The sequence below is a fragment of the Xylocopa sonorina genome, chromosome 17 (assembly GCF_050948175.1).
Source record: "Xylocopa sonorina isolate GNS202 chromosome 17, iyXylSono1_principal, whole genome shotgun sequence".
Classification (NCBI taxonomy): Eukaryota; Metazoa; Arthropoda; class Insecta; order Hymenoptera; family Apidae; genus Xylocopa; species Xylocopa sonorina.
This window is the reverse complement of record NC_135209.1, coordinates 4,014,953-4,041,058: the sequence shown is the minus strand read 5'-3', so window position 1 is coordinate 4,041,058 and position 26,106 is coordinate 4,014,953. Positions and strand designations below refer to the sequence as shown.

Here is a 26,106-nt window from a genome sequence, read left to right as displayed (position 1 = left end):
TTGATCCAACGAGGGAATCATGCTGTCAGCATGCGGCGGACTGGCGCACTTCAAGAAGAGATTAAAGGCCCGCGAGCTGGAGCTACTGAAAACAAACCGCGTTCACCGTGGATAAGATGAGCAAGAGCGTCGAGCTACTCGCTGGGGCGGAGGACAGTGAACAGATCGAAGTGGGTGAGTGCCCTAATCGTCCCAATGTCCCTTCATTTCTACTGCAGTCAACCCTTTGCGTTCGAACGGCGACTCTCACTCGCCACGATATTTCGCGTGGCAACTCGAGCGGCTGTATTTACCCTGAATTTCGTTATCTCCAGTCGATAGGTGCAAAGTATTGGTCCGTGAATAGACCGTTTATGTTTTCGGTTGGAAAGTGACATTGTGACGTAAAATTCCTGTACGATTGTAGTCTTGAATACGATGCGTCCAGCGTTAGTACAGTTTCGACGGTCGTTGCGAGCACGTTTATCGCGAAATTTTCCACCACTCGTTTTTAAATTCTAAGGCGAGTTTGATTTTCAATTGATTACGATTAAATTGGCGACAGAGCAAGTGTAAACAGTAATGATGTATCGAGTGTGAGAAATAGAAAAATTAGTGTAATAGACAGTGAATTCCGAAGTAGCAACGATGACCCATAAGATCCTGGCAACTCAGAATGCCCTGTTAAGTGTCTTGTATAATATACTAAACACCACTACAGAACTCGAACTTCGATAATTATCTTTTTTAAAATGTAAACACAGATAGTATATCAAAATATAACATTTTCCTATGTTAATTCTTCTATAAATTCATTTACACGCGAAATTGTCTCGAGTTGCAATGCCGCTCGACCGAAAAAGTCGTCGAGCGCAAAGGGTTAACCCTCCTATAACGCGGTACGCACTTACCTTGTTTCTCGTTGGTCACCACAAGAGGTATTGTCGTTTTATTGACGATGGAGCATCGATTTTAGTTGAGTTATTTTACTGTACGTGTATGGTGTATAGCACGAAAGTTCGTAACGCGTTTGGTAACAGAAGAAACGAAACGAGATGGAGAAGATGGAGAAGAGGTTCTGTTTTGAAAGTGTAAACAGGTATTCGTGGTGGTTCTCGCGTGAATTTTCGTGTTATACGCGAACTGTTTTATACTTTGGTTGGTGTTCATGTTATTTGTAGCTTGGTATGTGTATTATACTTGTGTCGTGAGTTCTTTGTAGCTTTTTTTGTACTCTGGTTTCAGTTTCGATAAAAGGACGAAGAGCAGAGTAGGACGAAGGAAATTAGTTTGAAGCTCTGAAAGTATTTCGTGTTTTTGTGGTCAACTCTTTATTTGTCGGCTAAATATTTGTCTGTTTAGTTTTACTTACAATTTGGTACAGAGAGTATCGAGTTTTGGAAAGAGAAATATTTAGCTTCCTTGTTGGGAAGCAGCGTCTGTTCTTCTTTAATCCTTTACGCTCGAGGACTCCTCGATGGAGACAATGGAAATAATTTTCAATTCATAATACAAAGACAAAACGAAATCGTAATAACTTCAATTATTCTGTTAGCAAATTAAAAAATGTTGTGGAAGTAACAGCAATATTACTTTTCTCTTGTACGCGAAGGATTAAATTCTTTAAAGTCCTGTAAATACACGTATATCACGCATCAGCACGTGAAACATGGTACTCGTAATTAAATGTTCCTTAATGAACTCAATATGTATATATGTATATTGTTATTAGCTGTAAAATTTCATGAAAATCTAGATTCGTCGTGTGACGTGGTACCCTCGTAATTGGCTGGGCATAGCATAACAGAATTCAATCACTGCGTGTCCGATCTAATTATCCCAGTCTCTCGACCAGACTGTTATTAACGTCCTGATTTTCAGCCTTCTTTCACCTCGAATCGCTCAAACGTTATTAGATAAAATCGTGGCTCGAATGATCGCGGTCAACGAGGCTTAAACAGACCGCATTCTAAATGATCGCTGGTAAACTCTGCGCTTGGACGCGATTACGTAAACTCTCGAATCACGATCACGCCAATGGATTACCCGTTTCGTTTCAATTATATTTCACGGTTACTCGTTGCGCAAGCAGTGGTCGAGCCCCCTGTAAACGCTGTGTCAATCGCAAATTGGTTCATTAATAGATTTGACAGCAGATTTATGAAGTTTTACTGAGAAGCGTTCGTTCGATATTGGAACATTCTGAAACGAGACAAATTTTCATTCGAATTCCAGCGAATTACGTCTCTGATTTTAATGGCGGCCAGTAATGAACGATCACGCTCGTTGGTTCGCGTATAAGTTGAATGGAAATTCGGCTGAATCGAGTAACGCTTGATTGCGTGCGACGAATCAGACTCGTGGCGCTCGCACGACGGAAACGTGAATCAAATTGTGATCGAATTGAAGCGGTGTGACCGCAGCTTTCCGCTTATATAATTCGTGCCAGCGCAACGGAGCTACGGATTAACCGGAACTGGCAAGAACGAGCAGCCTCGCCTCCTCTGACTTGCATCGATTTACCCTGCAATCTGCCGCCCCTTTATCTTGCATCGATTCAAGTGGTTCCAGATCTCCTCGAACGTCTCTGTTTCTGTTCGTCCATTAATCTTCCTTCTTCTATTTGCTCGAGTAATTGCTCTTGAAAGAAATACAATTAAAATCGGTGATACTCGATGAAAATGTGAGAATCGATCGAATATTTGTCTTGCTTCTAATCCACGATTTACACAGCATTCGAATTGTACCAGTTTCCGGTTTAACGCGCTGAAGAACAGCGGAAGTACTTGCGTTTTGGTTTGAGACGGTCATGGCAGACAAATGCAAGAATTGTGTACGTGTTTTGCGATATTGCAATTAATAAATGAGGATTAAAAGAGAAGACGCTTTTGACGAAACTGGAAAATAGAAAATAGGTAAAAAGAAAAGGAAATTGGAAATTTGTTTTTAGTTCTTTGTTTATTAGTAGTCTTCCAGATTTCACACTTTTTATTTTCATTCACATTACAGTTTTAACAGACAGTTTAGAAACCACGACTGTAAATAATCAAACAAATTGATGATTCTCTTTCTGCTCGCCCTGTATCATCAATAATGAGAAGAGGAAGCGTGTAAACGAATGAGTGAACCGAGAATGTGTGAAAATGTAGAGAAAAGGGATGAGAGGATAGCAAGGTAGCGTTTAAATTGAATTAGCGATAGAGTTATCCATTTAATCAGAGAATTGTCCGTATTATTCAGACTCGATTAGAGCAATATCCTTTAGCGGCAGGATCGCATGTCATATCCGTTTGCCTAATGGATCTCGAGGAATTTAGATCGTTTCCGGCGAGTTCGCCCGAAATCTAATAACGTTGAACGCAAGTTCAGTTCTCTGCCACCCTCTGGAACGTTCTTTCACCCCTTCTAACCAATTAGTATCAATATACATGTATCTAGTGACCATGAGAACTTAGAGAAGAGCATCAAGTTAGATTCATTTTATTATTTTATTATATTAACACTCTACTTATTTTAATTGTTCTCTTAAATACTCGAGCTGCAAAATTTCACGCTCGTTTTCAATCTCGTAGAAACAGATGTGACGTGTTTTTTCTGCATTTTTTCCCTCGCCAGAAAATCCATTTCTGTATAAAAAAACGCCTGTACATCGATAACCTTTTTACAGTAGGATCGAGGGTCTTCAATTCTCTATGCCATTTCCAATTTACCCCAAGCTTTGCGGTGGTTCTGCAGCTTGGTTAAATGTCGCCGTTTCTTGTCGTCCCCCATGTATATTTAGAACCAACCCCCCATCGTACGCGTTACCACGATCTACACGGAATAGATCGGAGTCAGTATATGTATTACACGTGTACGTTTCGTATATCTGTTCCACGAGTGGTTTAAGAGCAGTCTATCTCTTAGTGTTTGCACGGGGTTGTTAGCTCCCTACTTGCCACTCTCCTACAGGATACTCGTAATCCTGCCATTATTTTCTCTTCGAACAATTTCATTGAACCCAACGAATGCGAACTCACTAATTTGTTTCAAGGATAAATTATTTTTTTTATAAAATTTTTACTTTTTTAATCTTTGTTCAATTTTTATCTGCTCACTTCTTGATCAGTAAACTGTGTTTTATTTTGCCGTGACATCCTTCTGGGACTAAATTAATTTAGTTATCCTTAATGCAGTTTAATAAAATTTTTCGCGATTTTCTATGAAAAAAGTCCTTTTCCCCAGTTGCTTGGACACGCCTCTATAGTTGGTGGCATAATCCGTAGGTAATGGCACGTGCAACCGAAATCATTAGCAGCTTCATCGAGAACGATCCTCGAATTGATACAGTCCTCTGTAGCTAATAGTCGTGCATGGAATTTGAATGCATGTCCCGTTCGGTGTGCAATTACGCGCGCTTTAATAAGTTGCTCGCACGAACGCGTTAGTAGTGTAAATGGATTAGATGCGACGCGTTTCGAAGGCGAATGGTATTCTCCAGTCTGCGTTTCGCATGATTTAGAGCACCAGGATCATTAGGATTACGGTGCTCTTCTTTTTTTAGATTATGCGAGCTCGTTGGATAGGTCAACCCTTCTACTGTGCCAGGCTCTCTGCGACCCAACCGTATTTTTAGATTAGTGCACGGGTTATTATATCACTGATATAGATTGATAACGTGCTGTTTAATTATTATTATTTATTTGAGGTGTTTCTGTGAAGTATTTAATTAGATTCGAAACTGTGCACTGTTACAATTCCAGTAAATGTAAAAAATACGTGATTAAAGGGTAAACAGAGAAATTTGTACAAATATAACACAAAGGTTAATGGATTAATTTTCTAGAGTAGTGTATCACATTTGAGAGATTAGCAAATTAAGAGGGTTCACGTAACGATCCTTTAGATACGTTTATGTCTACCTGTAAATACGTGTGCAAGTATGTTTAATGGATTGGCAAGCTGTTCCAGTTGTACAGGTGACAGCCTCATCAGATACGTTCCAGTTTTATACAGTTTCTATTTTTCTATTTTTCTGGAACGTACCTCGCAGATTATTTGAAATCGATATAATAATGTCGAGTGTTGTTCTACATGTTGGAATCGTTATTAGCAACTGTGGTTATTTCAAGAAAGTATTTAGTATAATGATTTCTTTTCAATGAGATATTGAAATGTAAAAAAGGCACAGGTTGATCGTTTTTCTTGTACGATGTTACACAGTGCAACCATCCTGCTATTGGTGGGGTGATTACGCGCCTCTTTGTAGACGTGATTGTAACGACCTCGTTGGAGGAATTAGAGGCTCAGGTGGCTTTCTCGTGCTCTTAAAAATCGATCGCGTAACTAACGATATCGTAGACGATGCCGTGGAACATTCTCAGTAGAGGGTTCGGATATTTTACAATTACTTTCTTAACCCTTCGACTTTTCTCGTTCGATCATTCGTACGAAGTTTATATCAGGTTATCGTCCATTGCATGTGGATACAAATGTTTCCATAGTGAGTAGTTCAGTCGGAAAGGCAGGTTTAACATATTTTGTTTAACTTTTCTAGTTGGAGTACAATAGTGGTCTACTTTCACAAGTAACTTACAAGTAAATCTGGTTTTTTAACTTTTTTATTTGGACTTAAATAATGGTCTACTTTAACGAGTAACTTATAAGTAAATCTATTTTTTTTTAACTTTTTTAGGTGGACTTCAATAGTGCTCTACTTGTTGTTAAAGTTTATCAAAATCCACCAGAATCAAATAAAAATTAAAAATTAAAAGGTGAAATTTCAATAAAATTGCTGAACAGCACAAAAGCAAATTAACTTCTTATTAAAGTTCACCAAAATCAAGCAGAATCCAAGTCCACTGGAAATCAAAAGAAACTAAACTCGTTCTCGTCGAAATGAAATGTAGTTAACGGATGGACGAAATTGCAGATAGCAGTCTCGTGGAGGAGAGGTCCAGATTGAACTTGAACGGGAGCCGTCCGCTCTCGAAAAGCGCCACGGAGCTCCGGAACAACGAGAGCAGTTCGCCGTCACGACGCGGTGAACAAGCGGAACCGAGCGTCGTTCATCACCACCGGCACCATCGACACGCCACCTCGGTGGCGCAACGGACGCACACCTTCTTCGCGACATTGAAGAGCCGGTGGGCTCGCAGCCGCAGCAAGGAGAGGAAGAAGTCGAAGGATGCGGGGGTCGCACAGGTCGTCGAGTCCGACTATGCGGCTGACTACTCGTCCGAGCATAGCAAAAGCTCCTCAGCCACGCAGAGCCCGGCCAGACATTGTCTCAATCATCCGGGTACTCCTTTCAGTTTCTATTTAGGGTGTTTCTATAGTGTTCTATAGTGTTCTATACTGTTTTTCTTTTTTTTAAATAATTTGTAGGAAAATTGAATACATGATTTAGACTCTAACTGAGGAAAATCTCGGATACGTGGATCGATGCGTGTGTTGTATTTGGTTCTATCGAATAATCCTGCAATTAAAGATCTTGCGCAGTGGTCTAAATGTGTTAAATCGCAAAGATTTGCACAGTGTGCACCCGTGATCGAGATAATTACTTTCGCGCCTATTTAAAGACCAGCTCTATAGCAGATTGTAATTGGAATCAGGTTGATTTTTAAGATACACGAGGCAGTTTCATGTAACGTTACGTTAAACACCGTTCCTGCGTCATGGATTACTAGGGGAAAATCAATGAAAGGAAAGCTGAGGTCACAGCTTATCGATTACCTAATTATGTAACTGGGTAATTAACCGCTTTTGTGTGCGTTGTTTCGATCGATAAGTTTGATCTACATTTCTATTCCATTCTCACGTTTCTACGAATCGTTGTTGGTCATTTATAGAAGCAATTAACGAGGTCTGTACCTTAATTTTCTGCATGAGGCTATCTGTTACAAAAATTCAAGTATTTAATTAAAAAATATACCTGACCAGTGTTCCTAATTTTACAGAAATTGAGGCATTACTTCTGTCAGTTATTACACTCTAAGAAATCGCATCGAAGCTTCTTTTTAGGATTTTTTGCTGTTTAGTATTCTTCATGGAATTTTTCTTAAATTGTCGATCAAATATGTTGTTCGATAGAATATCGAACAGAGTACGCAACATCCAATAAAATTCATAATTATATTTCTAATATTCTTCAGCAGAGAGGTACACATAATCGTTCATCAGAACAATTTGATTGCAATACTTAATTTCTATCATGTGAACGATATTAAAACAAAACTTCTTTTCGATTCATCCTGTGCATCACAATCAGCATCATACAGACGTCAAGAAGTTAAAAGAAAAATTATGCGTCGCACCCTTATTATATCCACTCGTCTCACATTTAATATGTCGGATGTTCTTCTGGGCGCAGAATCGCCGTTGGTACGCGGAGGACGACAGAACGTCGTGACGAGGCCGGAGGACAGCCCTGGGAGGAGCAGCGAGGGCCATTCGAAGGGGTCCTTGAGCTTCCAGCCGTCGAGGGACTCGAACGAGGAAGCTCGAGGATCGATCAGCCAGGATGACAGCGCGTTCCTTCAGGAGGAGGTCGCGCGTAGAAGAGAGTTGGCACTCAGGCAGCATGCGTTCTTCCAACTTCGTTTGCACATCAGAAAGGGAACGAACCTGGTTGCTATGGATAGATGTGGTGAGATGAAATTGCATAGGGTTCTCGTGCCAGTTTTTTCACCCTTTATACATAAAGATGGAACTTATTTTGCGAGAGTTTTTCCATTGGTGCACTATTTTGGAATAGTTGTCGAGATAGGCCTTGTGAACAATGCTTTAAGATTTTGTGTGAAAAAGTTCTTCTATCTAATTTTAACTCTTAGCTCTTTGCACTAGTGAAATGGCAAGTTTCTGTTAATAACGTGCAAGAAGGTGTCGAGTGCAAAGGGTTCTTTCAATCGTTGATATATTGCGCGAAACTATTTCAATTTAGGTAGAAGAGTCTTTCGTAACTTTTGTCGTAAACTTAGATGCGGTAGAACAAGTATTTTCATATTGGTATACATCCTCCGTTTGGTTTTATTACTGCTATCAATTGCCACGTTCGCCGACAGTAAAAGTTTTGAGGTGCAACAGTAATTTTCTTTTAAATCGCTTATGATATCCAAAATTTGATTAAACACATTTTATAAGGGTAGTCAGATTATTATACTTTAATGATTATGTACTATAAATGCTATAGCATCTACGACAATAAAGATAATATAATTTATATAAAATTAAATTACAAATAATTGACTTTAAGATTTGAATGCTATAGCATTCGTGTAATTCTGCATCATCATGAAAATGAATGCTATAGTATTCATGTAATTCTGCATCATCATGAAAATGAATGCTATATCATTCATATAATTCTGTATTATCATGGAAATGAATGCTATAGCATTCATACAGTCTACGAACGTGTCAGGAAGTATGATTTGTCACAGTTCCACGCGTCTAACATCTTTACCAAAGCTATACTGAAAGAAACGATCGAACGACTAGGAAATGTTGTTCGCAGAGGAATTAAGGGATCGATCGATCGCGTGTTACAGGCGCCAGCGATCCGTACGTGAAAGTGAAAAGCGGCGGTCGATTGTTGCACAAGTCGCGGACTGTTCACCGCGACCTAAATCCAGTTTGGGACGAAAGTGTGACCCTGCCGATAGAGGACCCTTTCCAGCCTCTCACGTTCAAGGTGAATTGCTCGCCATTTTTTTATATTCAACTGCGATTTATCCGTTCACTCGTTTAAAGTCTCCTTAATGATTAATGTTTGCATTGTATTATTACTATTGTAACAGTTTCGAAGGAGGGTTCTGCTTTGTACCAATTAGGATAATCTGTAGATGACTGGTTAACTTTGCAAGAAGCTTGGTTACTTTTTTTTCAACCTACTTTTTAATTTCATCGGTTATTAAACTCGAACGAAACGAAGCTGTACTGGGTGTAATCTTGAAACATGGCATGGCACTTGACATCGTTGTGACTTCACTTGACGTGACCACAGTCGTTCAGATAATGTTTGACAATGGGTGATTGTGGACGTCGCTTGTACTGGAAAAGTTAAATATAATTTTGCGCTTATCTCGCGACAGAAATAACTTTTAGGTAATAATATAAGAAAGTAATCTTTCTAAGACTTTTTGCAGATTCCATCTTTTTCTGTCGCTTTTTGCATTACAATCTATAGTTTAAATAATAAATTTCCTGGTGAAATTAAAAAAATTTATTTTTCAGAAGCTTCTCAGACGATTTTAAGTGATTACAGTACAGAATTAGCCGAGCAAGCCAGCTTTCTAGCACTCTTGTTAATTTATTAAAGTAATGGTCCTTCAGCCAACAAGATTTCTGTGTAACGATCGTTCTAGAACGTCTCGAGATGGTCGTTGGATTTTTTTTTATCGGTTTCTTGCTCTTTCTTCCAACTAGCAACAGACCTTGGTCGTTTCGGTAGGTCTTCGACTACGATTGGGGCCTGCAGGATGACTTCATGGGCGTGGCGCAATTGGACCTGACCCAACTGGACCTGGGCCAGTCGCAGGATGTCGTTCTGGAGCTGAAGGACCATAGCAGACCCAAGCAACATCTGGGAGAGATCTACTTGACCCTCACTCTTTGGCCCAAGAATCAACAGGAGAAAGAACAGGTAGACATTTTTAGTATTCTTTCATCTTCATTGATATATGATCCCATCTAATCGTTAAAACAATTGTTTACCAAGCATTACTTTCAACTGTAAAACACTCAATTTGATTCAATTTGTCTGTCGATTTTTAAAATATTAGAAAACTATGGAAGGGTTTTACTCTCGTTTCGATTTCTCTGGTTCTCGTGGTCGCAGCCACGATGAAAGAACCAGAACCAGTAGCGTAGAAACTGCAATAAAACAAATGTGGTCAGTGCAGTCTATTTCACGACGCGACAAAGGGTCAATCAGTGGAGTCAACGTAAGATCAAGTTTCAAACCGACTTTGATCACCAGAAGAGGTTTTTTGTCGCCATCCTTTGCGATAGAGTCAAGCGACAAGGCTCATCCCCATTCCACGTTGCGACACCAAGTTGCGTGGCGTCATCCAGGTCGAACGAACACCGATTCTGCATCCATAAACATAGGGAATATCAGGGGATTTGCATATCGTGGCGATGATAGGGGCAGACACAAACTGTTGCGCCACTTTGCTCGACGTTATCTTTTTGACACAAGCTGCGAACAGAATTTTAACCGGTCGCATCGACTGCATATGAATGAACGCGGATAAATTGCGAGGCCCCGGACAAACACGTAGAAATTGTTGGTATCCAATATCGTTATCGAGGTAACTTGCTAATGTCAGATAGGGTCAGGTTGACGACGAGTTTTTTTTTGATATATTCCTATTGGAAATTGAAACTTTTCATTCGAAGAGACAGCTTTATTGGAAATATTAATTTCTGTATATATTATAGTGGTACGTTCTTATATTTGTTAGCGTATATATTTCTATTGTAATTAGTAGGGTCAATTAGTTGGCAGTGGCCAATTTGTAAGTTTCAAAGTTCATATTCTCAATTTACATGAAAGTTTAAGGAACAATCGCGGAAGTGATAAAAGAAAATTAACACCAATTGGGGTTCTGATCGTTGTTTCGCGAATCGTACTAGTAGAATGCCTCCGTGGCACAGGTTGAACGGTTTCTGACAAACAATTCGACGCTCAGACAGCCTGGATGCCACCCCACGCAGTGCAATATCGAAAAACGATAACGTCGTCGATTGTGAACTTTGACGGGCTACGAAATGCATTCGATGCGCAGGAACTTTGAGTGTTTCAGGTGGAAGGAAGTCTATCAACAAATTGCTTCCACTGTTGTTAGGCTTGCGAAGCAGGTAGCGCAGTCTGTTAATCCTTCGCAGTCGAAAGGTTTCTTTTAAAAGCGTCTTAACAGTTCAAATTGTTTTCTTTACAATTTGACGCGAATTTAAAAAAAAATCTAACAATTTTATGCTTCTTGAAGCTAAATACTGAATTTCATTATTTCATGCTTACAAATTTATTTAATAGCTCCATGCAAACTTTTTAAAACCTCTGTTTACTTAATTATCACTTAAAAAATCTACTTTTGGGATTACACGAATGCTATGGCATTCAAATCTTAATTATTAATACGCATTTCAAAGTAATCGATCGATGCTGCTCGTTGTTTCACTGTTCAACCGAGAAAATGTTAAGGAAGCTCGCGCAGAATTGTTGTTTGCCTCACATAATTAGTGCTAGCCACGAAAAACGCGTATTTATTTGAACGAGAGGACGGTGAAACTGGGTTGCGAGTCGTGCTCGTAATTTATGAGAAACTTGGAAATGGACTCGGAACAATATTTGCCTCTGGCGTATGAAAAGATGTTCGTAACTTCGAAGGCCTCAACTTCCGCCAGCCCTCGAGTTTTCGCGTTTCAAACGAGCGCCCTCGCAAGGTAAGAACCGCGCCACACATATCGTTCGATAAATATTTGACAGAGGGAGATGTCAGCGTCTCGTGTCGGTTAATCGGATAGATTTATGCTCGAAGGATGACACGGTTGGGAAATCTAATATTTGCGCAGACCAGGCCCCAGATTTACAGATTTACATTGCAACGATTCTGAATTCTGTTCGTCCAGTTTCAAAGTGGACTCTTTTCTCTAGTTTTTGAAGATTTCAAGCATAAAACGTGGGAATTTTTTCAAGTAAGTCAGGATGAAATAGAGATACATAGACTGGTTTTTAAGAAATTTAAGTCTGCTTTGGAAAACGGAGATTTTGTTTGAAGAATGTTTGATAGATTTTTAAAGTCTATATATATAATATTATATCATTAAAATCTATAGCACACTGACTGTGATAAGATTCCACATCGTTCAGATAGGACAATCGTTAGTCATACTGGATGATAAGTAACAGGTTAATAATTACAGATATTTTTCAATCAGTATCATTCATCAATTGAATATTAGGTAATTGAAAGTTAAGTTAAGGTTTCTGCGTTTTAAAAATTATTATATACGAACCAATTTTTCTTTTAGACTATACAGAACGAGTTTTGTGGTTTAAAAAGTATAACAGGAAATTGGCATAAATTTTTCTGTCTTTCAAGAGTGATTCGATTGCAAAAAATCTGAACGAGACTTCGAAGTACTCTGGTGTATCGAAATAACACCTCGTTTCTCGAGAAACGATATCACACGATGCAAATTCATCGTCTGTGATCGAGGTGGCTGTCGTCGTTTCGTAATCCAGTAAATATGTATCGAGCCAGCGATTACAGTCGACCAGCAAAGTTTAGCGTGTGAAATTAAATTCGTGATCGATATCAGCAGGAAAAAGCTGAAAGGACCGCTCCCCATCCGCTGCGTGGAACAAGGGACAACATTTTGTAGTTTGACTTTGACCCAAATCGAAGTCAACCAGTTCGCAGAGTTACAAAATTCGAAAGTTGTTCGAAAGAAAAGAACTGTTTCGCTGAAATCCATGGCACAACGTGATATTTCACATATCGAGTTTTGCTTTCAAAACCTTCTTTCAAATTTGTCTTTGATGCTGCTTGTTTTCAAGCCTCAAAGTCTTGTGCCTTCTTTAATGATTTCTTATATTTAATTACTTCAATTTGCGTTGTTCTAATGCTATTTTAATGATACAATCGATAATAAACGTGACGTATTTTGCTGATGAAAATTTGAAAGTCTAAGTGGCAGTTCGTGGAAATTAATTTAAAAAAGATTTGAACGCGCGTAATTGGTTGGTCTTCGCGTCAGAGCTGAGAGATTAAAACATTTTCGATTATAGAAGAATTCATTGACTTCTACAGAAAAATATATAACATTTTTAAGTAGCAACTAGTATTTTAAATTGAGTAAGACAAGAATTTGGTTCGTTGCTTCTTAACTTTCTTTGGTAATGGAAAGAATAACTGTTCTTCTTGAAGATTACACGGCAACTTTGTCGTGAAAGGTTTGAACAGAATTCGCACGACCATTCACGGTCTGTTCATCAACGAGCACCTTCTATTCGCTCTGAAAAGGCTTCGTTATCTTCTACTTTACTCATACGCATACATAATGAAGCGTTCGACACTTTAACGCCAGCTGTTCGTTGTGTTTAAAAACACTGTTCGTCACTTTTTATGCAAAACATACGTTCATCGAAAAAAAAGACCTACTTGTTGCTCCAATATTGCAATAGTATAAGGATTTATTTAATTCCTTGCACTGTAAATTATTTTTCTATTTGATGGTCGACAATTTTCTGCTATTTAAAGAGCTTTATTTTATTTCAAGCGACAGTTGGTCGACTGCTACTTGTAATCAATCTCATTTACTTTAAATAAAGTTCTGGAACTCTGTAGTAATTAATCTCAGAAATAAATTCTGTCAACATCAAAAGAAAAACACATTTTTCATATAAAAATTTTACACATTTTACATGAAAGCGTTTCTCAGTTGTGGCTGTTGAAAATGTCAGCGATAATATCGTTAAAAACTTGTAAAAGGTTGTCAGTGATATTTCAGAATGATATTTAAACCCTTGAAAAAAAAAAATGATTTCACAAAAGCTGGTTGTGGCTGTGAATTAGCGATTAATTGTCGATAATAAAAAAAAAAGAATTGTCAGTAATATTCTAGAATTATATTTGAACGCTTAAAAAGACGTTGAAAGGGAACGCAAACTACGGACAGATAGCAAAGTGTATAAATACAGGCGAACGGAAAATGTGACAATTACCCAAGCCAAAGTGATGTGGCTCCGTCGCGCATTAAACTTGTACACGTACACGATGATATCGCAATGTTTACCTCCTACCGCGAACGGAGAGGTAAAGAGGGGGCCAGTTGTCGAGTCAAGTTGTATCATTAAGCAGTAACGCGCCATCGCTCGAGTAGACACGATCTTGGTCTGATTTTCTTCTGTCTACATTCCTCAATTGTATTTCGTTTCCACGAAAATTCTAAACCTTTCAATCGAACTTAACTCTTGACACTCCTCTTTCAAATGTGACTAATAAGAAAGAAGACAAATACAAATTACAACAAAGTATCAGTGCTACATTCATATTATAATTACTAACAAAGATTGATCACAAGTACAGTCGATAAACCGCAAAACACTTGAAATACCAAGAAATTACTACCAATAAAATACAAAAATAATTCACAGTGCAACGACTTACAAGCAAAAATCAAAGAACTCAAAGTGTCACAGAAAACCAAGTCCTCAATTCCTCGAAAAGAAAATCCCAAGGACCAAGCAGTTCCTCGTCACCCAAAAACTCGTCCCAGAAAACTGAAACACCAGAGCGTAACTCTTAATCCGAGTATCAAAGATCGTGGATCGTTGGTGACAAAGGCACTAGAAACGCGGAACGAAAGCGTTCGTTAAAAATAAACGTCGCGTGTAACTCCTTTTGTCTTCGCGGCGCATTGTCATCCGCGTTCATCCGGTGCGCGGTCGCGTCCGACTAACTGCGGAGGACTTCGCGACGGGACCAGAAGCACACAAAGCGGATGGAGGTGGCGCAGCAGGTTTTAAAGGAAGGAGACGCGATGGAGAACGGCGATTTGAAACGGGAAAACGAAGCTTAGTGCGGCTCGAGAGCTGACGAAGACGAGCCACGAGTTCTGAAGGCACACAACGTGGATGTAAGCAGCGCAGCAGCTTTTAAAAGAAGCAGACACGATGGAGAACAGCGATTCGAGACGAGAAAACGAAGCGTAGTGCAGTTCGCGAGCCGACAGAGACGAGCCACGAGTTCTGAAGACACACAAAACGGATGTAAGCAGCGCAGTGGGTTTTAGAGGAAGGAAACACGATGGAGAACAGCAGTTCGAGACGAGAAAACGAAGCGTAGTGCGGCTCGCGAGCTGACAGAGACGAGCCACGGGTTCTGAAGGCACACACACGCCCGTTCCGGTGACTCACCCGCGGTTTAAGTGGTTTCTGGTAACTGGCGAATTCGAGCGGCTCGTTACAACGGCGCTTACCTTCGAGCGAACCGGTTTCTCCAGGCGTTATTAAACTAGTCGACGTTGGTCTCGCGTTCGAACTACTGTGCAGTCGATCACGCGATCCGGAAGGGACTCATTTGCCTTGTCAGGATCAAGCTGGTCGCGATACAGTGTTATTTAGGGCTAAGGGAGTTTGATAGTGTATGGAGACAGTGAGGATCGATTGGGTTCTGTGATCTTGGTGGATTTTTGGGTTTTGTTTGTGTGAAGAGTTTAAACTTTTTTAAGGTGCTCACGAAGTTCCAAAGGATATGTGTAATCTCGATGGATTTTTGGGTTTTACTTTGTATGAAGGAATTTAGAAAATTCCAAGAATTATAAACTCCAAGAAGAAGAATTTTTAAGGTGCTCGCGAAGTTCCAGTAGATCTTGTTGCCGTGTAAATATTTATCAGTGCGCAACAGTCGAAGACACTTTTACGAAGCGAACTTAAACGATCGACGGATAACTCCGCTAGAGGAAGTTTCTCAAAACAGTTTCTTCCTGCAATTCGAATCTAGCATCTCAACAAGCTCTCTGTCTCTCTTCTAATGTAATTAAATATATTAGAGACACCGTTCTCCAGAATCTCGAAGGAGATCGCGAGTGGCAAGAACTCTTGGAGAAATCGAGGCGAGGTTTAAAACGAGAAGTATCGAATTACCAATGAGACCAAACAACTAGCAAGAAGAAACTTTCTTCGAGGTATTTCGCTCGTTACCAAACTGTGGCTGTCTAGTAAAATAAGGATGATCGTGACTTGGATATTGGTCGTGTGGAACGAGAGACAGTCACAGGATAACAAGCAGACGTGTTTGTACGCGTGTTCGCGTGCAGATGCCGGAAACGAGTGTTTGTCAGTCACGTAAGTCGTTCAGAAAATAGCAAACGTAATTGTTTCGACCGTTTCTCACAGAAAACCCAAACAGTCTCAATTTCCAACGCCACTATTTTCCACAGCGATGAAGAGGATCGAAACGACAAAATCAGACAAAGACGAAAAGCAACCAACCCAAAACGAAGACCCTCAGATCGATTCCTCGAAACTTCTCAAAGGAAACGAACCATCAAACGTAGAATCCACCTGCTCAACGATGGATCAAGAACACGTGGCGAGTCTGCGAACAGGAAGTGGTTTCTGGAAACGAGACAAAGTGAGCGACATCCCAAGAGATCCTGCAACAGATTTGGATAACGTTTCTGGAAGATCCTCTGCGAAATCTGTTAAAATAACTGGAAACGAGGAGAACCTTGAAACTAAATGGAAGAAATTCTGGGACCACCATTGCGACAGGTTTAGACACAAGTCTGAAGAGGATTTAGCAGTGAAGAATAATCGCACGCTCGATGAAACGACAGTAGAAACTGACACAGTGTCACAAATACAATTTGCAAATAGTCCAAGCCTCGATGGATCCAACAATGATTCGCCATCTTCAAGCACAGAGTGTTCTCCAGAAACAGACGCCAGCAAAACGAGCAAGAATACCACTGAAGCGTCGAGAAGCGTCGAAGCACCGCCACGAAAGACCAAACTGCTGAACATCCGCATGAAGGAGCGTAAGTACTTAGAAATCCTTTTAAGCGAGCAGGGTAGGTTCAAAAAAAAACTAGACGACAGTGAGTCAACGAGAATTGTTCCAACAAACATTGATGAGAACCAGGAAGAAAATGCGTCCATCAATGACATTCCAGAGAGCAACTTCTTCGTGGACATTGATGACAAAGAGAGGGACAGTTTAGTGGAGAAGATCAGAGGTCCTGCGACTAGAAAATGGAGCTCTTTGGAGAACCTGCGTGGCAAGACTGAGAACAACAGTGGAGACTCTTCGAGGAGTCGATTAGAAGGTTTGTCGATCGAGAGACCAGCTAGAAATAAAGAGAAAAAGACGATTGGATCGCTGCGTTCGTCGTTGGAGAGGAAGATAGGGTCAGTGGAGAGAATTATGGGGGATCAGATGGAGAAGTTGTGGGAGCAGCACGTGGAGAAGCATCCTTGGCTGTTGCCCATCGAAAGCTGGATCGTCGATCGTTGCAGACCTTCTGGGACGTATTCTGTGCTGCAAGAGAGGAGAAACAGTGGTGGAGAACAAGGAGTGGCGAAGTCTGAGGATAAAAGTAAGGTGGAGCAGAGTTACGAGTTTAAATTCACTGCTGCGGATGAAGAGCACGATGAGGGCAGGATTGAGAGCAGATTGGAGCATCTGCGGAAGCCAGAAAGGTCGAGAGTCGATGGTGGAAGTCCGATTTCGAGGTCGAAGAGGATGGACCAGGCCAAGGTGGACGTGGAAGGTGTTTCAGAAGTTAAAGATGCGAAGTACCACGATCTGTTCGATAAGCTCAGGGACAATGTTAAGGAGAAAATGGAGGACATTCATAGGGTAGATTTGAACACTTTTTTTGTTGAGTTAATTATTTATTGAGGAAGTTATTTTGTGGGAGATGGAAGTTAGTTGGTTTTTGATTCTTTGCACTTGGATGTTTCCTCTGAAGGGACATTAGAATTTTAATTAGCGATTATTAAAAGGGACAATGTTAAAATAAAAATTGAGAACAGGTCTGTTGTATTAATCCTTTGCTCTCGAGGGTTCCAAAGCAGAGCCATTTTTCCCTTCAAACTTGAGACAACCCAATATATATAGTATAATTCCAAAATATATTTTAGAAATTGTATTTAATAGTAATTAGACATTCTCTCTTCTTAAAATGTTTCAAAATAATTCTCCAAAATGGCAAAAGAGAAAGTTACCTGATTGATGATTTTGATAGAGACAGTGAATTACAAAACATCATTTTTATACAAGAACAAATCACTAGATGACTGTATTGAGTAAAGATATATCTAAAATTCACAAAAGAATTACTAAATCCTGAAGAATTACTGAAGAATTACTAAATAATTACTATTCATCGCAATCTTGCGTGTTATGCATGATTGCTCTTACGACAGAAATTAATTTCAACCAGTACGATACCCATGTCCAAATTTAATACGTCTGCAAAGGGTTAATTCGTCGAATTTTACTGAAATGAATAGATTGTGATGATAACTATGAGTTGAAATCCGATACGATTTCACGCGACGTATTTTTCTGTTCACAGTATTTCCAAAGGACCAATCGATTGGCGGACGTAAATAGGCGGCTGAAGTCGCAAATATGGAGCTCCGTGGTAACGATTGTCCTCGTGGAAGCGAAGAATCTGTTACCAATGGATATAGACGGCCTCTCGGATCCCTATGTCAAGTTTCGGTATGAATGCCGTCGTTCTCTATTCTGTTCCATCCCGTCTTTGTTATTAAAATCGTCCCGTTTTTAGCGTTGCTCTCGTCTCTTCTGGCTCCCGTTGCGAAACACACGGGTTACGTTGTTCCGTTTCAAGGGAACCGCTACAAATGATACGTAATCACTTACGTGGAATATCTAATTATTTGTCTTTCAATGCAGTTTCTACTCGTTTCAATGTCTCGCTTCTCCTGCAATTGAATAAGACGTTTGTACTCTGCAAAGAATCATTTCTTTTAATAGATGTTATGGGAAAAATTGTCAAATTGAAGACTAATTTGTTTTTTGAATAATAATTATATTATCTTTGTTGGACGAGGAATTATTTGATAAGTAAGAATACTTTTGATCGAATAATTATTCATTTGTGGAGACTAATAATTGAATAGCTGAATGACAGATGGAGGATGATGATACTATTTTTGGTTGATAATTGCATTCTCAGAGCAGCAAGTTAATGATGCACACGATCGTGAAATACAATTTTATAACTATAAAATGCAAAAGGTATAAAATTAGAAGGCTGAGTTTTCTATGGTAATTTTAAAAATTAGAAGGCTTAATTTTCTATAGGAATTTTAAAAATTAAAAGGTTAAATTCTCCATCCTAATTTTAGTTCTACGTTACATAAAAACCGTGTTATCTCAACCTTCTGAACCCCACAAATTTTTCAATCAGCCAACGTAACGACTGTCTAACAATTTCCAACCCATTTCAGTCTGGGTACAGAAAAATACAAGTCGAAGGTCGTGCACAAGACCCTGAACCCCGTCTGGTTGGAGCAGTTCGATCTTCATCTGTACGAGGACCCGTACCTGGGCCAAGAATTAGAGGTGACGGTCTGGGACCGCGACAAGAGCCATCAGGACGATCTAATGGGCAAAACTGTGATCGATTTGGCGGTGCTCGAACGCGAGACCACTCATGGTCTCTGGCGAGACCTCGAGGACGGCTCTGGTAGCATCTTCCTGCTGCTGACCATCAGTGGTACCACCGCCAGCGAGACGATCAGCGATTTAGCAGCCCACGAGGAGACTCCTCGCGAGCGTGAACAGTTGTATCATAGGTACGCGTTGACCAACACGTTGCAGAGGGTTCGAGACGTGGGCCATTTAACTGTGAAGGTAAAAAAAAACGTACATTAATTATTCAACCTCTTCACACTGGATACACGTTTCATTTGTAAGCCTTCTTAATGTATATTTTGAACGATCACGTAGGTGTTCAGAGCCCAAGGCCTCGCTGCAGCCGATTTAGGCGGGAAGAGCGACCCATTCTGCGTGCTGGAATTGGTAAACGCCAGATTGCAGACCCAGACTGAGTACAAAACGCTGGCGCCAAACTGGCAGAAGATATTCACCTTGTAAGCAAGAATTTGTAACACGTTTTCAGAGATAATACGTATCTAAACTTTCGGTTAAAGTTCGGCTAAATTTTCTGTAGGAATTTTAAAAATTATAAGGCTAAATTTTCTGTAGGAATTTTAAAAATTAGAAGGCTAAATTTTCTATGATAATTTTAAAAATTGTACCTGCCTTTTAACTTTCTACCGTACTTTGGTCGATTTTAGTAACGTGAAGGATATAAATTCGGTGCTGGAAGTGACTGTGTACGACGAGGACAGGGACCATAAAGTAGAGTTCCTCGGGAAGGTCGCCATACCCCTGCTAAAAATCAGAAACGGCGAGAAACGGTGGTACGCGTTGAAAGACAAGAAACTGAGGGGTCGAGCCAAGGGGAATTCGCCACAGATCCTTCTCGAGATGACCGTCGTCTGGAACGTTGTCAGAGCTTGTGTACGAACGCTCAATCCCAAGGAGAAGAAGTACATGGAACCGGAAATCAAGTTCAAGAGACAGGTCTTCCTGCGCAACGTACTCAGGCTGAAGGCGATCATCGTGATCGTCATCGACATTGGAAAATACGTGCAGTACGTAGTTCAGATTATTTTTTTAATTTGATCACACGTGGTTTTTTGCTTCTCTTGGTTTTTTTCTTTTCTGACAGACTGAATTCGTATACCAGTGGCATTGATTACTCCTTTCAACGTTGATTAACCCTTTCATCGGTGATTAGTCCATTTCATTCGTCTGCGTATCGAATTTTAGTGTGCAGGCCTCGCGAGTTTCATAGGACTTGCTAAATGGATGCAAGTTGAGAGAAAGTGGAAGTTACAATTGAAAAATAAATGTATAGTATTTTATATTATTATATTTATATTTATATAAAAATGTATAGTAAGATGAAGTAGAATTAACAATTAATTATGAGATAATTTATATGATAAATATTAAAAGACGTGGACTGATTAAGAAGCTGAAAAATAATAATAACTTGTTGTCAAGCTGATGAATATTGAAACGCTGACTCAAATGACGCTCGTCAGCCATTAGTGGACTCAAACTTCTTACTATAAAGTACTTTAATGGCTCGTATCAGTTTTTCTTACCACCGGATGCGTACGTCGATAGCTCGAGGATGATTAAGAGTAATCATGGCACGAGTTACGTGAATATTACGCCATCCACGCGTTGATTAATAACAATTGAATCGCGTTTCTTAGAACTGGCTGGCCTGCAGGCTAACGTTCTCCTGTAATTTATTACAGACTGTTTTAAGTACACGATGCTCGCGTTTACGAACATTGCCTAATCGAGAGTTTCTTTTGCCATGCAATGACACAGTTCACTTTTTTTTTGTTTCGTCGAACACGTACAGGAGCTGTTGGGAATGGGAGAACAAAATGAGAAGCATCATCGCACTGGTCATTTTTATTTTCGGCTGTTACTACTTCGAGCCTTACATGTTCCCTGGAGCGGCACTCCTCATTCTATTAAAGTACTATTTGGTACGTAAATTAATTGATAGATTATTATTTCTCACGTTTCTTGTCTTTTTAAGTAATTGCACTTCGATACAATTGTAATTGGCACGTTCCATACTGGATTTTGAATACTTTTCGTTTAAGCTTTATGATTATAGAGTTTTGCTTCTGCAATATACTTTAAATCTCTACGACAATTCAAAAATCATAATTATCAGAAAATGGATGAAGAGTTAAGATGCATAATACGAGAAAATAACAATACAATTTAAAATAAAAATGTATATTATTCGTTCTACAACAAGAATTTCAAATGACTTAAATGAAAAGTTCAATTTGAGCTCTACCTGCCTCATATAGCATGGAACGTGTTAATTACTGATAATCCTAGAGCACTTATCTCACGTATCTACTTGATCCATCAAAATCTCTCCCATTCTGAGGTTTCGATTATCCAAATAATTATTAATGACAATAGTTGTTACGGTTAAATCTGTAGATTAGAGAATGCCTGACTCAAGAAGCTAATACTGCACATTAGCTAGATTTCTCATTCTTCTATTAGAGCTACTTAATAGAGATTAGCATCTTCCTTCTTGAGCAATAAATGAAATTAAAGTTACAGAGGGGTACGTGATCAGCATGCCTAGCACTTAGTCGACTGCGCTCTCAAATTTTTACTCTGCTAGATTCCTTGAGCGATATTTCGAGTAGCTTATTAGCTCTATTAGAGATTGCTCGACAGTAGTACCAGAAAGACACACGCTTTGTATAATTCAGAACCACTTTGCATAAGTTAGAGTCATTTTATATCTGACCACTATTCATTATTTTCCATCCACGTACTCTTTTATATATTTAGTCCTCATTATTTGTATTATTAAGTTTCGAACTCGTTTACAAAAATCTGTATCTTAGAGCAAAATCGATGGCAAAAGGTAACCAGAAGATTGAAAACTTCCAAGAAATCATCTTGCAAGATTTCTTTTATTATTATGTAAGCTGATATTCCAAAAGTTACTTTCTTGCTGTCGACTGTTTTTGGTCCAAGGTACAGACACACGTATGGTACACACCAATAGTAAATTATACCTAAACTCATGTAATATGACACGTATGCTTGACGGCCTTTACCTGCATTGCTGCATGTCCACATTCTTTGCTACCTGCCAGCTTTACGGAGAGGGAAGTGGACTGAATCAATGGATTTCCGGACAGGTTGCGGTGTTAACCGGCACGCCCTTATCTCATCACACCAACACCCACTTCCACGACGAGATCGACGAAGGTCCTGGCACCCCTGGGGATGACGACGACGACGACGACGATAAGGATAAAGTGAGTATGCTTTTAGCAATTGCGTACCTTAACATTTTCAATTAACAATTTAGAAAAATTAAAACTTATGTACTTATCTGAGAGATACAGTTTTTGGCGATTTTTAATCGCATTTTGTAAATAATAGAGGGGTTGACTTAATTCTATTGTTTTTAACTAATTTTAAAGCGTTTGCGAAGTTTATTGTCCACCGTTGTATTTTTTGTAACAGCGGATGTTTGTAATGAATGGGTATTTATCTTTTTTTTTTAAATCGCTGGTATTGTTACGCGGTGGAACTTGTTTGAAACTGGTTCACGCAAACGAGACGAACCGTTTCTGGACACGTCCGCACACTCGAAGAGTTTACAGCAGACTTTTCAATGAATATTACATTTGGACGTGTGTCACGATCGATGGCCAGATTTTCGTTTGGCGTTTTACTGGGCTCACCTTCGACCTACTCAAATAACGAATTGAGGTGCACTGATATTGGCCCAGTCAATGCGACGTTATTCTATTAAAGATTGAAGCTGGGTACACGTGCTATTGGAGTTTTGCAAGCTTCTCCTCTGTTACTTTTAACTATTTATAGTTAGCTAGGGTTTTCTGATTTTGCAAACCGATTTAATATTTGGAAAACTGTTGTTCTTCGAGAGTCTTCTAAAGAGTTTTGATGATTGATCGTCACAAGTTATGCAATTGTAAGTTTTCTAAAGATTTAGAGGATTATAAGCGCAAATTTTCCAAGTACAAGTTTTCTAAACGCCTCCAATATCTCAACCACAAATTTTCCAATCTCCCACAATATCACAATCTCAAATTTTCTAATCACCTTCAAACTCCAAGAATATTCAAAAACTCAATTACAATTTCATTGCCCTTTTTTCAGGAAGAGAAGAAAAGCCTGAAGGAGCGACTGCAAGCGATCCAAGAGGTGACTCAAACCGTTCAGAACTCAATCGGTTACATAGCGAGCCTCTGCGAGAGGGTGAAGAATCTCTTCAACTTCACTGTTCCCTACCTCAGTTACTTAGCCATGATCCTCGCGATCCTTGGCGCCGTTGTCCTCTACTTCATCCCCCTCAGGTACCTAATCCTGGTCTGGGGAGTCAATAAATTCTCCAGGAAGATCGTTCGACCTCACTCAGTCCCCAACAACGAGCTTCTCGATCTCATATCCAGAGTGCCCGACGACGAGGAGCTTCTTAATTACAGGTACATTCGAAACGATCCTGTTTGCTGTTAATTGGACTGTCCAATGTTGGATGTTTCTGACGATTTTTAAAATAGCATATTTTTTTAGCATATTTAAATTTTCATATACATTTGTTAAATTGTGCAGGTGTTATTCTGTTTCACAAGCTTTCTACATCTTTCTGGCGATTTGAAAATTTCGTCTTTGCAGAACTTCTCAGGTTTTTTAGTGAAGAACTTTTCTGTAGGATTTTTTTTTATGTCGATAAAAGAGTTGAGGTTTTTTTTATTAAGGGAATGTATAGGAGGAATTTGAGAATGCGAGGTTTGATGAACATGGTGGACGAAGTAGAATATTCCAACTGAGCTTGAACAATTTTTATCACCTACTAAAAATCGTCACGAACTTCCATTTTAATTGAATACAATATATCATGCACGACAGTGTTTCGTAAAAGTGGTGTTCTGTAAAGAATCTCTCACTTTCATCAATTCTTAAGCTCCTTTTACTAATCACCAACACGCACAGTTGTGATAAGATTGATCATTATTCATTTTCTTTTGCCTGCAGAGAGAAAAGCTGAAGTTATTGACCTTTTTACAAATCCCATACCATCTATATGTACTTCTTCTATGCTTGGTATAACACTCTAGTTCCACATTAGCATCTCATAGTCGAAATAAATACCGTTGTTTGCCACTTGGATGTAGGAAAGTTTGATTTTGGACCTCACTTGTTCGCCAGGGAGTTGAAACCGTTGCCGACAGCCGACTGTGAGAAGGGCGCGGGCACTTCCGGCAGTCCTGGCGCACCGAACCTGACGCGCAGGGAGCAGAGGAAGAGGCACAAGGCCGCGTAGCAGCATGCCCCGCGGCCGGAAGTCGCGGGTCTACGGTCACCGAGCATCCTGAGGACGGTCCTGCTGCGCCGTAAGACGCGACAGCGGAAAGGATCAACGGAGAATCCGGATGTGATCGACATAGACTGAGAAACGTTTTTTCCACGTTTCCACTCGTAGTCCTCTAGCTAAAAAAAAGGGATGGGGTTTGGGATTCGCGTGTAGTTTTCAGTCTATCGCGTGGTATGTCTTCGAAGTCCGTGGAAACGTCTCTCATTCTCGCGTCATCTCGAGAAAACACGTAGAAGTAGTTAGAAGAGCGTAACCAGAGCAGATCGTCGAGTTTGCGAGCCTCTAAAAAATGAAACACAGATGGAATCGCGATATTAACCTGGGTTTTTTGTACTACGCGTGTGGTAGTCGATGCTTGATGCGATTGTAGCGCGATAATATGAATTAGTCGAGCTATTAACCCATTCGCTGCCAAGGACGAGTACACTCGTCGTTTGGCTGGGTGTTAGGCGATGCCAAGACGAGTATACTCGTCCTGCTTTCAATATATTATAATATACTGGGTTTACAGTATATTTTTACAGAACTTTGGTAAACAATACCACTTCAAATATAAATGGCAATGGAAATAGTTTCGTATAATCTGGGCTCGGCAGCGAATGGGTTAGCAAGGTGGTTATTAGGAATTATTGATGGTTAGCGAACCAGGAGTTGGGAATCGTTTAAGTTTATAATGCTAGTTTTTGGATGCTTGTTTAAGTTGTTGAATTGTAGGGATGATTAAGGGTTTGGGTGTTTGGAGGATTCTAACATAGCTGTTGAACGTTTTTTAGTGTCCAACTAAGTTCATATAATTTATGGAGTTCTAAGAAAGGATCAGAACAAATTTGTTTTAGAAGATTATTAAGAACTAAAGGTACTTATGATTAGGATAAAAGTCTATCGTTGTTCGACACTAAAAGGGTTGAAATGATAGACACACTCTCTACTTTGATGGTTCTTATTGTCTTACAATCTCTTTTTAATTTCTCATATTTGTTATTAACTGTGACTTCTTAATTTTAACTTGCTCTTCATTACATACTCATCCTTAATTTCATTAAAAGTCGACAGACATTTCTCACCTTCAGAAATTAGGCGAAAAATATCCACTTTCAACTTTTTATTCTGAAAATTAAGATCTTCTTGCTTTAATTACAGTGACAATGTTTATAGTGACCTCTTCAACTAAATTTGATTTTTTCTGCCAGTGCAGAGGAGGCCACTTCCGTCTTATAAATCCGATTACGTCCCTCTCTTCGTAGCCATCGAACTTACAGGCTTCGAACTCGTAAATCTTCACCTTTTGCCAGCAAAATAATTTCTTCAAACAGTATTACTCAACATTGTCCAATTCAGTATCGCAAAATAACTACTGTCTCGAAACAAGTAACTTAATTTCCTTCTCAAATTAACAACGCTGCGATTCTCAACTCCACAAGCGCCATCTCCACAGAAATTCAATAAATCATCGTCATCTCATCGAGGCATACCACGCAAAATTGTTACCTACAATTAGACCTTCCGATTCGATAGTTGGAGTAGCTCGACGCGCATAAGTACATCGATAATTAAACCAAACGAGAAGCAAACGACGTTTTTTCTAGCTAGTGCTTCTTGACTGTTAAAAGTATCGTGGTAGAG

At 39.6% G+C, this 26,106-nt stretch overlaps 1 protein-coding gene across 2 annotated transcripts; it reads left to right on the top strand.

The window, feature by feature from the left end:
* Mctp (multiple C2 domain and transmembrane region protein) lies at positions 1–24,602 on the top strand. Of its 2 annotated transcripts, none has more exons than XM_076907826.1 (13): positions 1–174; positions 5,891–6,259; positions 7,331–7,606; positions 8,508–8,650; positions 9,410–9,601; positions 18,052–18,200; positions 18,953–19,358; positions 19,455–19,597; positions 19,805–20,164; positions 20,953–21,082; positions 22,277–22,396; positions 23,268–23,593; positions 24,318–24,602. In XM_076907826.1, the coding sequence occupies exons 1-13, from the start codon at positions 117–119 to the stop codon at positions 24,430–24,432; spliced, it is 2,787 nt and encodes a 928-aa protein (XP_076763941.1). In that variant the 5' UTR covers positions 1–116; the 3' UTR covers positions 24,433–24,602. The 2 variants fall into 2 exon arrangements, with proteins under 2 accessions (XP_076763941.1, XP_076763940.1); XM_076907825.1 differs by having other exon boundaries at positions 22,232–22,396.
* Positions 24,603–26,106: the final 1,504 nt, after the last annotated feature.

Bases quoted from the DNA above. Each gene is read 5' to 3' on its own strand.
- Mctp (XM_076907825.1), top strand. From the start codon at position 117: ATGAGCAAGAGCGTCGAGCTACTCGCTGGGGCGGAGGACAGTGAACAG. The intron at 22,397-23,267 runs GTGAGTATGCTT...CCCTTTTTTCAG, and splicing joins ACGACGACGATAAGGATAAA to GAAGAGAAGAAAAGCCTGAA. The intron at 23,594-24,317 runs GTACATTCGAAA...CTTGTTCGCCAG, and splicing joins GAGGAGCTTCTTAATTACAG to GGAGTTGAAACCGTTGCCGA.